Consider the following 14,684-nt stretch of genomic DNA (forward strand, 5'->3'; position numbering starts at 1 on the left):
GGGGGGGCTGATTGAATTTTTCCTTCTGAAAAGGGGGGCTAATAAGAGAGGGGGCTTTATTGAGAGGGGGGGGGGCTAAAAAGAGAATTTACGGTAAGCGGTCTGGGTTGTTCAAAAATTTTCTTTCTGTCTGGCACATGAACGTACCGTGCATTCGCTCTTATGTAGTTGAGTTTTACACTCTCTAATCAAATTCATCGATTGAAGCACTTTTAATTAAATTGCATGCAAGTAATCGCATTGTTACCTAATTATCCTACAATCATTAACGGACAAAGGCACCATAGTATGCCGGGCAGTGTGAAATGTCGAACATCTATATTTCAAAACCTACTACACTCTAAGCCATGACATTAGGGAATCGTTCTTTTATCAACACCACCTTCTCCAAATTTTGTTTATAACTAATGCATTCCTCCATCTTATTAAGTTCACTAGGAATTTCCAAAATAGGAGATTAGTTCCCAATTCTCTCATTTCTACTTTAAACAAAAGATATGGAACAAATTTCGGAATATCGTACTAATACAAGTACAAACCTCAAAATAATAATAATAATAATAATAATAATAATAATAATAATAATAATAATAATAATAATAATAACTCCGAAGCCAAAATGCTAATGTAGACCAGGATGCAACCCATCAGTGGCTAACGAGTTCAGGACTTAAGGCAGAGAAAAAAGGCTTCATCATCGCAGCACAGGACCAAAGCTTATATACCCGACCAGGCAAATATACTAAGAAATGATGCCGACCCAAAGTGCAGATTCTGTGTTGAGCACTCTGAGACGATAGATCATCTTGGGTCTGGGTGTCCAGTACTAACCCCAAACGAATATGTCAAGCGCCATGATCGTTTTAGGCAAAATCTTCACTGGGTATATGCAAACATTTCGGTATCAAGCCGCATCCTAACTGGTATGAACACCACCCTCTACAAGTTGTGCACTCAGAAAATGTCACCATCTTAAGGGATTTTCCTGTGAATACGGACCCGACCATTCAAGCTAATCGCCCAGACATTATAATAAAGGATAGGAAAACTAGAATGTGCATCTTAATTGACATGAGGGTTCTTACTGACCGAAACATCTCCGTAAAAGAATTTGATAAACTGAGTAAATACAAAGACCTTGAGATAGAAATCCAAAAGATGTGGAACCTCAAAACCATCACGGTCCCAGTTATTGTTGGAGCATTAGGGATGATTAAGAAAGGAACTTAGAAATATAAATTATATTTACTTTTATAACATTTTCCTTTTTTATTTTTTCATAAAAATTTTTTTACGTCTTTTTTACTTTTTTGCGAATTTTGTGTTTGTTGTTAATTAATGTTCGTATCATGACTCATCGGACCTTTATCCACCTTAGGTCACTTGGGTGACCCGGTGGGTAATTGTACTTAAATGCAAATATAAAGAAAATCTTACACAATAATAATAATAACAACAACAACAATAATAATGATAATAATAATAATGATAATGATAATAATAATAAATTGAGATAGTACAGTAAAAGAAAACGCAAAGGCTGGACCACAAAATAAAAAAAATGATTCTCAAGTTTGGCCATAGAAACAAGTCTTCGTCTTATGAGTAAAAGAATGGAGTAAATACGAGATATACAATTTAATTCATTTGTTGGAAGAAAGAAGTTGTTTTTGGAAGCTATTCATACTTGATAAAGTGTCAATGTTCCGTGAAATGTTGAGCTAACTGTTGGAACCGTTTAGACAGATCACACTGAAAAATGTTTAGCGTTGTTCAACTGAAATGTTGAGAGCATTTGGCTGGGGATTCAGAGCGAGTTCCATCACTGTTTCTGTGTCATTAAGTTGAACTTTCTTTACCACAAAAAGCAAATCATAATAAAAAACCATTACAGGGGTTAGAAGCCAATGACATTTTCGAATGTCACGTGACACACTCGAGCTGTCGCGTCAAGTTTGAATACTGTGCTAGCTCGTGACGATACGGACACTTTTGAAAAACCGTACATGATGCAGAGACCGAGAAATAGGCAAATTTTGAAAAGTAAATACACTCAAGGCTGGCACAAAATCCAGTTTATTTTTCTGGTTTGTCACCAAGATTCTTTACCACTCGAAATGGGACCATTTTGAAACACCATTTCATAACATAACCATTGAATGTGGAAGATATCACAAATTTGTTGGATTTTTGGGGTAATAATTGAACAACATTTCAGAAAACAGACCTTTCAGAAAATATTCACGTCATTTGCAGATTTTTCGCTCAATTAGAAAGCTGCTCTTGGTAAATAAACCCTACAGTGCCCCCCAGCACGCTTTTTCTCCTTGAAGTCACTATAGTACTTCATATAAGAAGATTTGACAAAAAGTTGACATTCTATTTACATTGCTCAAGAGACAATACAGGATAGAGTAAACATAAGAGTCGAAAAGTAGGGTATACGACTTACCGAGACTTGTTGGCTGGTCTGGCTTTTTCATGGCCACTAAACGAAGCGCGATCTGTATCGGATGAATGGAGAGTCACTTCGACTATCGACTCCGTATTTGCATCCAACTCACTGAGTGACCAGTGCCTTCGTACCAAGGTTTGGGCTGGATCCTTCGCTTCAGGACTTCGCGACCTCGTAAGGTAGCGTAACGGCATATTTACGCTACCTCGTTTCGGCGATTCACGTATCATTGATTCAGAAGCATAATAACCGGACTCGGCTAAATCCTCATTCGACGGACTCAGAATCCCTTTCTAAAGACGAAGAAAGTATGTTGATAGGTAACGGGTGTCTTTAAATACTAAAGAAGATAACTGCTAAATGGTCTTCGCATAAAGGAACAAATATTATATTGATAGGTCTCTAGGAATCATAGCAACGTATATTAATGATACAGAGACCTAACAATATAATATATATTCCTCTTAAGAGTTTGATATGAAATACACTCTTCTTTATAAGAACAATTTTATAAGAACACGAGCCTCAAAACTGGTAAAAAATTAGGAACAAATGAAGAACAAGCTGAAGCTGAGCTACTGTAAAATGCAATTTGAACAACGTTTTATTTAAAAAACAAGGATCTTTTCGCTATATGTTGATGCTTTTCGGTGATCATTCAAAGTTGTTAGCAAATGAAGGTTGTCTCACTCAGAGCGAAAAAGTTAGCAATTGCACTGCTTACACCCGGAGTGCATGGGGCTGAATCAACAGCTTGAAAAAGTATACTGCCATTAGATCATTGGTTTGAGAAAATTATTTAACCCTGAAAAATTCTGTACGTAGAATGGGAAATTTTTCACTCGTGGAAACGGTCCAGTGCAAATAAAGTCGTGAAAATGAATCAAAACTTCAATTAAATTTGAAGATGGGACGAAATAACGGAAACATGGCATACTGAAGAACTTTTCGTCCGACACTCATCAGAGTAAACGTCAAATGATGTCCGAAAGTTTGCTGCAATTTTTTTAGTAACGTAAATGAAAGTAACGTGAATGAAAAAGAGACGTGTTTGATTGGTTCTTTGTTTTTTAACCAATCAGCGTCCTGTTTTAGCTAGCCTAGAGATCAACTTTGTTCTCAGATTTGTTTAGAAAAACAGGGGTTTATTGGGAATAGATTTTTCATAAGAAAATATTGCGAGGGGGGAGGGTTGGGGAGCTAGCAGGCAGCTTTACAAGGTTAAACAAAAAAAAAATGAACAGAAAAACAGTTATAAGCACTAGAAATATTTTTCTAGGAGGGGACTTGTTATAATGGAGCATATCTGCATCGTCTTGAGAAGCATTGCATACAAAAAACTGTTGAAAATGAGTTTAGAGGAGATATGTCTCATAAGATAATTGAACTAAGATGTTTCATTTATATGTTGAGCTACTCATCCCTCCCCATTGTTGCACAACATATGCAAAGTACTGATACAGTGTTTCCAAAAGTAAATTAAAAAATTATATTTCCATTAACATGACACTTTGATCTTGAAATTTATTTCAAAAAATTGGACTCAGGATAACCAAATTATATCGTATCAAAATTAGATGAATAAAAAAAATTCAAAGCAACAGATCTATATAATACAAATTTCACTAGATAAACAGTAGGTGAAAACAAGTTTCGTTGATTGCTTGGTTTTCTAAAGTAAACATAAACAGTGAGATTTGAACGAAAAAGGAAGATACTTTTCAGAAATTTATGATAGTTTCATGCTATTGCAATTCTGTCACCAAAAAGATTTTTTAGGTGTCTTAAAGTTTCTTTTCTCCTAGTTTCCACTGTCTCTCTAAACTGTCGTTATACAACTTGAGGATAAAAACCCAATCTTTGGGTAGTCACCCTTTAAGCATAAAAAAGGACTCGTTTGCTTAGCCTGGAGTTTTATCATAACAATAATAGAGACTGATTTTGCGCCGAGGCTTTTCCAATACTTGAGCCAGCAGTTTAGGATCAATGCGAGGGAGACGGAAGGAGAGGGATGCAGCCGTCCACAAAAACAAAATAAACATCAGCTGCTGTCTCAAGCACAAAATTGACTCTGGAAAAGCTAGACTTCCATCTGCTTTTCACAAAAAGGGTAGGCCAAATAACCTAAGAGAATTTTTATAGCGAATGAAACAATTTATGATATAAGAAACATAAGGAAAGTACCTTCTCCCTGACTCGATGCAGTGATTCTAGAAAAATAATGCTGGCATTAATAAATATGAAGAAAAGAGGCAAGAAGAACATATATTATATGCTTTTACTGTTACCAAGAACAATGCTAGGATAATACCACAAAACTTGACATGCAATCACCATCCTTTGCCACATTAGTTCACCATACAATTCAATCTATTTCGGTCATCCAAATAAAATAAGGTTTTGTTTTCGTGCTCGGATATTGCCAGTGAAAAGTTTATCAAAGAGCAAATGCTTTTTGGCTTGGTTAACCAAAAAGTCAAATTACGTTGATTTGATCGAAAAGGAGCCTGTGTCAATGCTGCTATTTTTAAATCTTTTTTGAATAGATTCAACGATTTCAAAGTGGTATTTTTTAATTATCATTTTTAGTTTGTATGGTCCAAATTCAAAATTTTTTACGATAGATTATTCTGTGGACACCATTTAATCACTATAATGAAAGAATAGATCTTGTAAAATTATTTGCGGCAACCAGAAGAGAGGGGGGGGGGGTGGTGTTTGCATTATTTAATTTCAAAAAATTATGAAGGGGCTTTATTGTTGACAAAAAATGTTTGCTATGAACCCAGACACCAAAATATGTACAAAACAAACATTAACGAAACTGTCACAAATCGATAGTTTAAAATATCTCTATTTAAAATTGTCTAACTTTCCCTGAACAAAAACATACATAAGAGGAAAATATGTCTCCATGGAAACCATATAATCTGTACAGAGAACTCTTGCTAAAGAATTTAATTTAAAAAAAAAACGCGAATTTTATTTGAAATGGTGCGCCGCAGTTCCATTCGCATTTCTTTGTGTTTAATCTTCACATAGATAAACTTCAAACTCGACAATACAATATACATGAAAGCAATATAAATCTGAGCATTGTAGCAAACATATTTGAATCAATCAATGAAAAATCACATATCCAATGGAAAATTCAAAGCTGAAATAAAGGGAGAGTTTTCACAATGCTTTTGTGGTCGACATCAATTCAATAGGAATATATTTCGTTTCTCAAAGTGAACTGAGCTTGAAAACAAACGATTTCTAATACAAGCCCGTATCTTTGTTTACGTCCCCAGCCTTGTTTAAGCCGTCACCCTCCTTTTAACCTCCAATGTCGTATAAGCATCTAAGCAGCCACGTTCGAAAAAGCCCAAAGGGTTTACGGTTAAGATTACGGTGGCTGTCTCACTCTGCAATTAGCTTGAGCATTAAAACTTACATCCTAATGTTAAAAACGGAGAGAACAGTTAAATTATTTTCTTTTCAACAATATAATAAAGATAATTGTATCTTTGGCCCATCAAGGCAACATTTTTCAACTGTCATAAGTTGTGCGTCCTACATAGCCAGAGTCGCACTGGCAGGTAAACACATAAAAATAGAGCTCTTTTGGCTGGAAGGAAGGCAATCCTTTTGAATGGGTGAAAGGGCCTTTTTTGTACTATAAACAATACGAAGATTGACAGCAAATTTTTTTTGTAAAGACCTGTTTAATCTTACTCTCAGCTTGCAAATGTTACAGATCCATGGTAATTTTAGATAAACTTGGCACTTTGTGGACTAAACTTCATCTCAGCAGGAAAAATTGCGACTTTTCCCTTGACTTATACTGAAATAACACATTCTGGAAAGCGGTTATCAAGAACGGTCCCAAGTAGATCGCGTCCCAAGTAAACTGAAGGATAATTGACTGAAGGGTAGTGAACTGAAGGAAGGATAATCACCCTGGGACTCCACACATAATAACTGCCACAGGCAAGCGGCACTGATTGGGTTATCTAATTTACCTCTCTTAGTGCTCACTGATTGGGTCATGCGCTTGCGATTCTTATTGGCCTATTTTGATATATAGCTGGGTATATATATTTCCTTTCAGACTTTTGATCAATTTCTTACGTTTATACTCGGAAAAGTCTCATAGCAAAAGCTTTAGTATGTATTAAAATGTTTGTTTTTTTTTAAAACTATTTTTACTTATTATGAGATTCAATTACAAGACGCTCCTCTGACCAGGTAAGAATAAGGCAAAACCCTCACACGCGCTTAATTAGATAAGTTTTTCACACAAAGAACAAGTAATTGTAAATCACTTTGAAATTCGTTGTCCGGTGTGTCTTTGTTGAAAAGAAGAGAAAAATCTTCCGACAGTTAACTCAATATATCCATGACTTTTCACTTATTCTTCATCTCGGTAACACGTAAAAACCGGAAAATATTTCTACGGTGATGTTGGCCATTAATTCCAAAACAAAATATTTGAAACTGGGTGTAAAGATCCGTCAAAAAATATTTTATCATGAATAAAATATCTCAAGTCAGAACAGAGTTCCGCTTTGAGGAAATTTATCCGAAAATGATTAAAGCAATTACCTTCAGGCCCATAGGATGCACCACCTCCATGACCTCTATCACTTACGTCAGAACTTGATCTACAAAAGTTGATGATTAATAAAAGTTAATGTTTACCAGTCTTTATATAGTGTTTGATGTTGTATACGTACAGGGCTTCTCGTGCTTTGGGATCTTGTTTTGGACACCATCAAGCAGTCTTGAGGAAATATTCGATATAAAATTGGTTCATAAAACTTCTGTATGCATGAGGCGGGGGACCCAGCTCAGTTTATAGATAATAGGCCTAATGATGTAACTTAAATTCAACATAGCAATCAGATTCAACTTCCTTTAGAAATCATGGTGTGTGAAATTTTACCAGTAGGTAAGAAAAAAGTTGAAAAAGAATTTTTAATTTTCAAACTGTAAAAGGATGAATTGCTCTATCCCCAACTAAATTGATGCAAAAACTGTAATTTTCAGGAAGAGATAAATGAGAACAATAATTCACTTGTGTGGCTTGGGTGGTTAGATGAGAGGAAACCACATTCCTGTTTATCTGGCCAGTATGGCATTAGATAATTAACATTGGCAAACACTTCAACCGAAAATAAAATGTCTCCACAAACTTTTATATAGCTTTTTGTAAAACCATTCAGCAAACACTAACCCATTGATGGCTCAAAGGAAGGAAATAATTTTAAGGGCCAAACCATTGAAAGCCTACACAATCTGGCATGATGGGCCATACCATACCAACATTACGGACATATTATGTGCAAACATGTTCTTCTTAGGACAATGCCTGAGATTGGAAACTTAGTTTTCAAAAGTCAAAAGGAGAAGCAACAAAAGGGAACAAACACTTACCTGATATGATTAATTGGACCTCCATTTTGGCTTGTTTTCTACAAAAAACATAGTCAAACTAGAAATTACTCCTAACTATTTTAAGATAGATAAAATAGAGATAAATTACTCACAACTGGTTTAAGATAGATTAAGATAAGATAGATGCTGGCAAACCAGTTAGGAAAACTTTTTTGTTCCAGTCAAATTATTATAAGGATGACAACTTAGCTATTGACAAAAAAGGCATGACACAATATATAAATAAAACTTCAAATATAATTTAAAGAGTTGTCGAGATTATAATCTACTAAGTGAGTAGAACAGGGCAGTTTTAAGTTGGAGCTGCGATTTTCAAGCTTTATGCCATTATTTGGAAGGATTTCTTTCTTGGATTTCACTCTATATACACTTGAAATTCTTTATCTAATCACCAGCGCTTTTGTTATATACATTTATATAACAAAAGCGCTGGTGATAAGATAAAGAATTTCAAGTGTATATAGAGTGAAATCCAAGAAAAAAATAGATGAAATTGCTTACATTATGATCAGACAAAGTTCTCTGCCTGCCAACATCAGAGGCCTGAGATCCCCTAGAAAAATAATATCAAACTCTGAGCATCAACAAGTATGCTTGGTATAAGCAAAGTTTTATTTGAAAAACTAAATAGCACACACCTTTGTACATATTTTATTAATAAATCTATGAAGTTGTTAAACAAAGGCACAAGTTAAATGAAAATTACAATAAAACATTATCAGTAACAAAACAATGTTTATAGAATGACAAATTTAATTTTGTATTTTAAATAGCTTAAAGGAAGAACTAAATAGTTGTGGGTATTGCGTACATGCACACTTTTTAGGGCATATTTACAGAAGCACATTTACGATATGACTCTAACTTGGCCTTTGGAGTGAGTGCAGTGTGGGCACTGTTTTCCAAAGATATACCCTGTAGAAAAGTTTATTAAGTAAAATGCAACAGAATTAAAAAACTTGTTGAAAAGTCCTGAAATTTGATTGAATTACAGAGTACAAAAAACGTATATAGTCACTTAAATAAATTTGGTTTTTCCAAAGATTTACTTACAGCCTCATTCGGTTAAAGTCGTCTCTTAAAGCCTGCTCTAATGCCCCATCATTTTGTTTATTTGAAAAGAGCTGATCACCAATATCATCACATACTTCTGCAAGTCTGAGTTCAAGTCTGTAAAGCTATGAAATGAGAAGAATACACAGTTAAATGAACAACCAATGCTAAAGAAAATTTTATTTCAAGGAAGCCCAACTAGGTAATTTTCTTTAAATTTTCCGAATAAAAATAGTCTATGGAGGCAAAGTTCACAAATTAAAGAAATTGCAAAAGGAGGCAAGAAAAATCAGATTTGACAATCAGCAAATATATATAAGTTAAATCTAGTAAAATTTTGAAGGATGTTTTATCTACAAGATGGATGAAATAGCAACTCAATGGTAGCTTAATTACAACCTGTTCAAGCATGGTTGTATTCTAGCATGAGACTTAAGCTTTATTAAGAACTGGATAGTACCAGTTAGGAAGACACAATGGTAAGATAAAAAGATTTAAAAATTCATGTCTTTTCAATAACTTTGATGTCAAATTTAATTAACTGTTTCAGGCACAAAATGAATGATTACTTGGACATCTGGTACTACAATCAATGTGGTAATCACTGTTGTAAAGTGAAACAAAAGACCTTATTTAGTGGAGTGTTTGGTTCTAAATCAGCCTCCATGCTTGTCGCAATACAATAGGCATAGCTTAGATTAACCTTAAACATATTTTGAGCTTATGAAAAAATTGAAATCCATACCATACTTTGAAACATTCATATATAATCAATAACAATCATCAACATATATTTTTTTTATTTTGTTCTTACCTCTCCTTCTAAACTATTTGGATCAACAAAATGGCTTGGAGACCTAAAATGATAATTAAACAAAGATTTTGTTAACAAATTGTAATAATACAAAGGCCAGCCAGAGCCACATTTTGATTATTATTTAATTTTAACTTCTACTACATTATTCATAATTCAATATTATCTAATATTCATTATTACAACTCAAATTACTCATTATTACATTTGTAATTATTTAACTATTATATTTTTGTCATTTTTATTTAAGTGACATTCTGACTTTTAGTAAAGTTTGTTTACTTTTGTATAAGATAAGATAAGTCTAGCCTACTGAAATAGGATAAACTAAAATACAAATTACACACAAAAAACTAGTGGACAGCTGAATATAATTAGCTTGATTTTTTCCAGTATGCATCCAGTGAAATTTTTCATGGAAGTTACAAAAAAACAGAATAAAGTCGTACATAAGTTTGTTGATGAGATTGCAAATTATTGATTGTTTTTGATAATTGTTATCAAAGCCTGTTTTGTAAAAAAGGAAGGTTGGAATTAGTTACCTATCTTGTGTTGAGGTTCCTTGAGATTTTCCAGGCTGTTCTTTAGCCATTGTAAGTTGTTTCTTCAGACGATCATGTTTGTCCTTCAGGGCATTAAACAAATTTTTCTGGTCTTCAAATGAAAGTTCGCGATCAGCAAGTGCACTTTGAAAAGCTGCTATGTCGTTTTGAAGATCTTTTAGTCGGTGAATAAAATTTGAATTGAATTTACCCTCAGAGTTAGGCGATTGAGGGGCACCATCTTGGACACCGACTCCAATTTCAGCCGTTTGATGAGGCCAGTTAATTACAGCTTTTTCCGGGGATGATATTGATATTGGTTGTGGTGTCAATTTAAATTCAACGATTTCTAATGGCATTGCCTGGTGAGGTATCGGGCCATTAGAGAAGAGATCGACTCTCGCTGCGATACGCAACTGATCGATCGTATTTTCTGCCTGGGCATGTTTAGCAAGCAGAAGGTCGTACTCAGACTGCAGTTTCTCATATAGCTCATCAGCCTCTCGTCGTGTAAACGACTCTCGAAGTAGACGGTCATTTAGGCTCCTTATCTGCTCCGATTTCCCAGAGCTAGCCTTACTGGATATTGTTATGTTACCATCATCGCTGTCTTCCATCTTGGCTTATCATCATAAATTCTAAAATCAACTCAAAGCTGTCTTGATTTAATCTGATCTTCATTCTCTTGATCCGATGGTAGGCCACGTTTTTGACCGACGCACATGCCTCTTTTATACACAAAAATAAATTATTAACGATGCCCTTGAATATTGATCATCAAATCAAATCTCCTTTCGTCTTTCAACTGTTTGCTTGCACTTCAAATCCTTGAAATTCCTTGTAGTGGATAGTCAGTGCGGTTATAACCGCCAGTTTCAAAAAGGAGACGCTATTTGCAGTTACAACAAGTCAAACGATACACATCAATTCTTATTACATCTGTCACATACGTTGTTAACAACAGAGGCGAGTTTGAAAAGCTTTTTAAAACACAATGTCCACGTTGAATTCGCTACGGGAACACACGAACGCGTCAAGTTTCCATAACAAAAACTGGCTGTATTTGAACTTCTTTGTTTGATGTAAAGTCACATGGGACAAAACAACAAGTCATCTTTTCAAAGAGACCTTCGCAGGGGGAAATATTCTCTCCAAAGGAGAAAGAAAATCTGTGTCAAATGTTCACCAGTATGGTTAACGGCAAGTCGCAAAATATAACAATCTTTAGTACGAAACACTGCAATGTGTACATTGCAATGTGGTACCAGGAAATGGGATTTCTGTGATGCTAAATCTTCTTGGAACAATACTCCATTCCATTACACTCTTTTTTAATAAGAACAATTTTATAAGAACACAAGCCTCAAAACTGGTCAAAAGTTAAGAACAAATTAAGAACAAGCTGAGGCTGAACTTCTGCAAAACGCAATTTTGAACAACGTTTTACAATTCGCGGATGCATACAATATCAATTCAAATCTTTCCAGCTTTAAATCAATTCAAAAGTTCAGCTTTAAACAACAAGAACCCTTTGTTTAAGGAAAGTTTGTCGTATAACGTCATTGTCTCCTTGCTTCTAAATAAAATGAAAGGTCTGTGTTGATTTGAAGAATTGACAACAAGATCGATGAAAATGCAATTTCAAAAAGAAACCTAGCAGGGTCAGGAAGATAAAGAATTTGAAGCATGACAATTCAACGGAAAAACACATTACTATTTCTATTGAATGCAAATATTTTGGGAAATCTGGGCGGAGAGAGAGGGAGGGGGATGGAGTGAAATTGCTTTATTTCAAATTGCTTTATTGCAATTTCGGGCTATAATGAAAGAAGATTGTCACAGTATTTCATTTTATCAACAACAACAGAAGAATAAAACGATAAGAACAGCGAGAAAGAGAACGAGCAAAACAAGATGCTCAGGGGGCGTCGTGGTTAAAGTTTTCCCAAAGTTTTAAAGATTGAGCGCATCAGGATGAAAAAATCCTGCCGATATTTTAATAGAATTTAAAACTTGTGTAATCTCATTTTAAATCCGTGTCTGACCAACCTAGTGCCTGGGCCTGGCTTCATGTCTTTTGATGACAAAACAGATGATTCTTTTAGCGAATTTGAGCTTTGATGCATGTATATCAATTTTTAACAAAACATTTTATATTACACATTAGGAATTGGGCAAAGTTAGATATTTTGTGACGTCATCATTGAAAGTTTAACGGTCCATATCTCTTAAGATATAAACGTCACAGGGTTGATGTTCTATAGATTTTTTCATCTCTTTTGATGCTTTTTCCAATGGTTGCCTCAGATTTAGAAAAAAATGACTTTTATTTTTTCTGATCGTAAAATGAAATTTTGCATTGTCACATGACCGGAAGTAGAATTTGAAATGGTACCTGGCAGATATGACTTCTCTGGCATACTGGCATCATGGAACAGTTAAGAGAACCTTGACAACACCTGCGGTTAGTTAGTTACGGTTATTTCCCTGTCTACAAACCCTGAACTTATCATTCAATTAATGACGTACTATTGAATTTTAGGTGCATTCATTAAAGTACTCTCTAACTATACAGCCATACTCCAATTGAGAACTAAACCGAAAGCGTCAAATTTTCTGGCGCCTTCTCCCCTCAAATTTGATTTCCCTGCAAGGAAAAAGCATCAAAGTCGGTTCCTTTTGCAGAGTACTCTAGCAGAGGTCGATCCACTATGGCGGAGCAGCGAATGTTAATATTTATCAATTAAGAGAGAAATTTTAACAAGAGACCTTCAATCATGCTCAGACTATATGTCACTGTTTTGGCGCAGTTATTGTGAACAATTCCTTAGAAAGAGAAAAGATGTCAGTAGTTAGGGTCTGAAGCTGTTGTCTACAGGGTACTCTCGTCACCAATTTCCGAAAATTTTTCAGCGCGCCCACTACCAACTGCTCCTCCTTCAAATTTGCTATGGATCCGCCCCTGGCACCGAAAGATTTTCAGTTTTTCATGGAACTAACTACTTGTAGTTTCTTAAAAAGATCCCACTTTAAATTTTTTTGATGAGCACATGGTATAAGTTTTTCAATACTGATTGTAAAGCATTAAGTTTCTTAACCGAAAATTTACTTTGCCTGTTAACAATGATTTACCTTAACTCCCGTCAAAAAGAAGATAAACGGTGCAATGGTGCAGTTTAAGATCCAGTGGATACAAGGGTTCACAATAGAAAACGATTACTGGATGGGTCCGCTCCACCCTGTAAATTTTGATAAGTATCAAAATTTCTACATTCAATATCCCGAAATTCCTAACATTTAAAATTCACAAGCTTGGGCCCTGTGTTTTTATTATTTATTTTAATTCTTTATTCTGCATTTGTTTCAAATCAAATGAATAACGGAAAATAGAAATATAGGTTTCTATTACCATTTTATGAACAAATTTATGGTTTCAAAAAAGGTATGGCAAAATCCCGATAAATCTTCTTTACCAACGGCGCTATTATGCACGCAAAACCCTTGGTACCCTGGATGCCAGAGTCTCCATTAAAGAGTCTCAGAAATATAGTTCGAAACTAGTCACAGAAATATTTTTGCGTGACTCATTCTTTGCCAACACAGCCGTCTACAGTGTTTTTTTTAACACCACCATGACGAGGAAACGTGCAGTTATAGCTTCCATATAATCAGGGCCTCCGACGAAGGGGAGGGCCGGGGGGCCTTGCCCCCCACTATTTTGCAAAACAACAGAGTTTTTTTAAAAAATTTTTTGCTATGGGTTTTAAATTTTCCCTTGGCCCCCCCCCCACTTTTCAACCTTTGTCGGAGCCCATGATAGCTTAGTGCCATTCTAGGTGAATTTTGCAACGACTTCAAACTACTGAGGCAATGACCTTCATTGTCAGAAATATTTTCTTTTGATTCCAGCTTCCATGGGAGGTTCACCTCATACCTTAAACTGAAGTTCAGTTGTTGCCATTTCTTGAATGAACGCGATCGTAGAGTGAAAGATACTCCGCAAGAGCCAATAATCAAGCATGGTTTAAAAATAATTTCAAAAAGTGACAGTAACATTTTAATGAAATAAGCACATCAGATTTTAATGAAAAAGGGTTTTCCAATGCTACAGCATTTCAACGAAACAAATCGTACCTTAATCAGCAAAACTTTCGGACGGTCTCATTCCGGACGTTTCATATTCGGACAGAAAATTTCGGGCCAAAAAATCTTGATTTCGGACAATTTCAGTCAAAAATTTCGGACAAAATGAAATAGACGCCAATTAATTTCGGATGATATCTTCAAGTTTCATGACGCAACACATTAATATGATAGCGAACAAAGCACACATGGTTAAATATCTGAATGCAGTTTTATGTTGTATTAAGATCGAGGA

At 35.0% G+C, this 14,684-nt stretch overlaps 1 protein-coding gene across 1 annotated transcript in view; it reads right to left on the reverse strand.

Moving 5' to 3' along the window:
• The window catches only part of LOC135693121 (uncharacterized), a 33,229-nt gene extending 21,822 nt beyond the window's left edge, over nt 1-11,407 (reverse strand). Inside the window, exons 1-8 of the mRNA XM_065211509.2 lie at nt 10,307-11,407; nt 9,765-9,807; nt 8,951-9,075; nt 8,399-8,450; nt 7,877-7,914; nt 7,046-7,104; nt 4,640-4,665; nt 2,453-2,748 (exon numbers count right to left, since the gene is read on the reverse strand). Of these exons, the coding sequence (XP_065067581.2) occupies nt 2,453-2,748; nt 4,640-4,665; nt 7,046-7,104; nt 7,877-7,914; nt 8,399-8,450; nt 8,951-9,075; nt 9,765-9,807; nt 10,307-10,923 (1,256 nt within the window). The 5' untranslated portion in view covers nt 10,924-11,407. The remainder of the gene's footprint in view (nt 1-2,452; nt 2,749-4,639; nt 4,666-7,045; nt 7,105-7,876; nt 7,915-8,398; nt 8,451-8,950; nt 9,076-9,764; nt 9,808-10,306) is intronic.
• Between the last annotated feature and the right edge of the window lie 3,277 nt (nt 11,408-14,684).

Source organism: Rhopilema esculentum, chromosome 11 (assembly GCF_057945365.1).
Source record: "Rhopilema esculentum isolate cy_ngs chromosome 11, ASM5794536v1, whole genome shotgun sequence".
NCBI lineage: Eukaryota > Metazoa > Cnidaria > Scyphozoa > Rhizostomeae > Rhizostomatidae > Rhopilema > Rhopilema esculentum.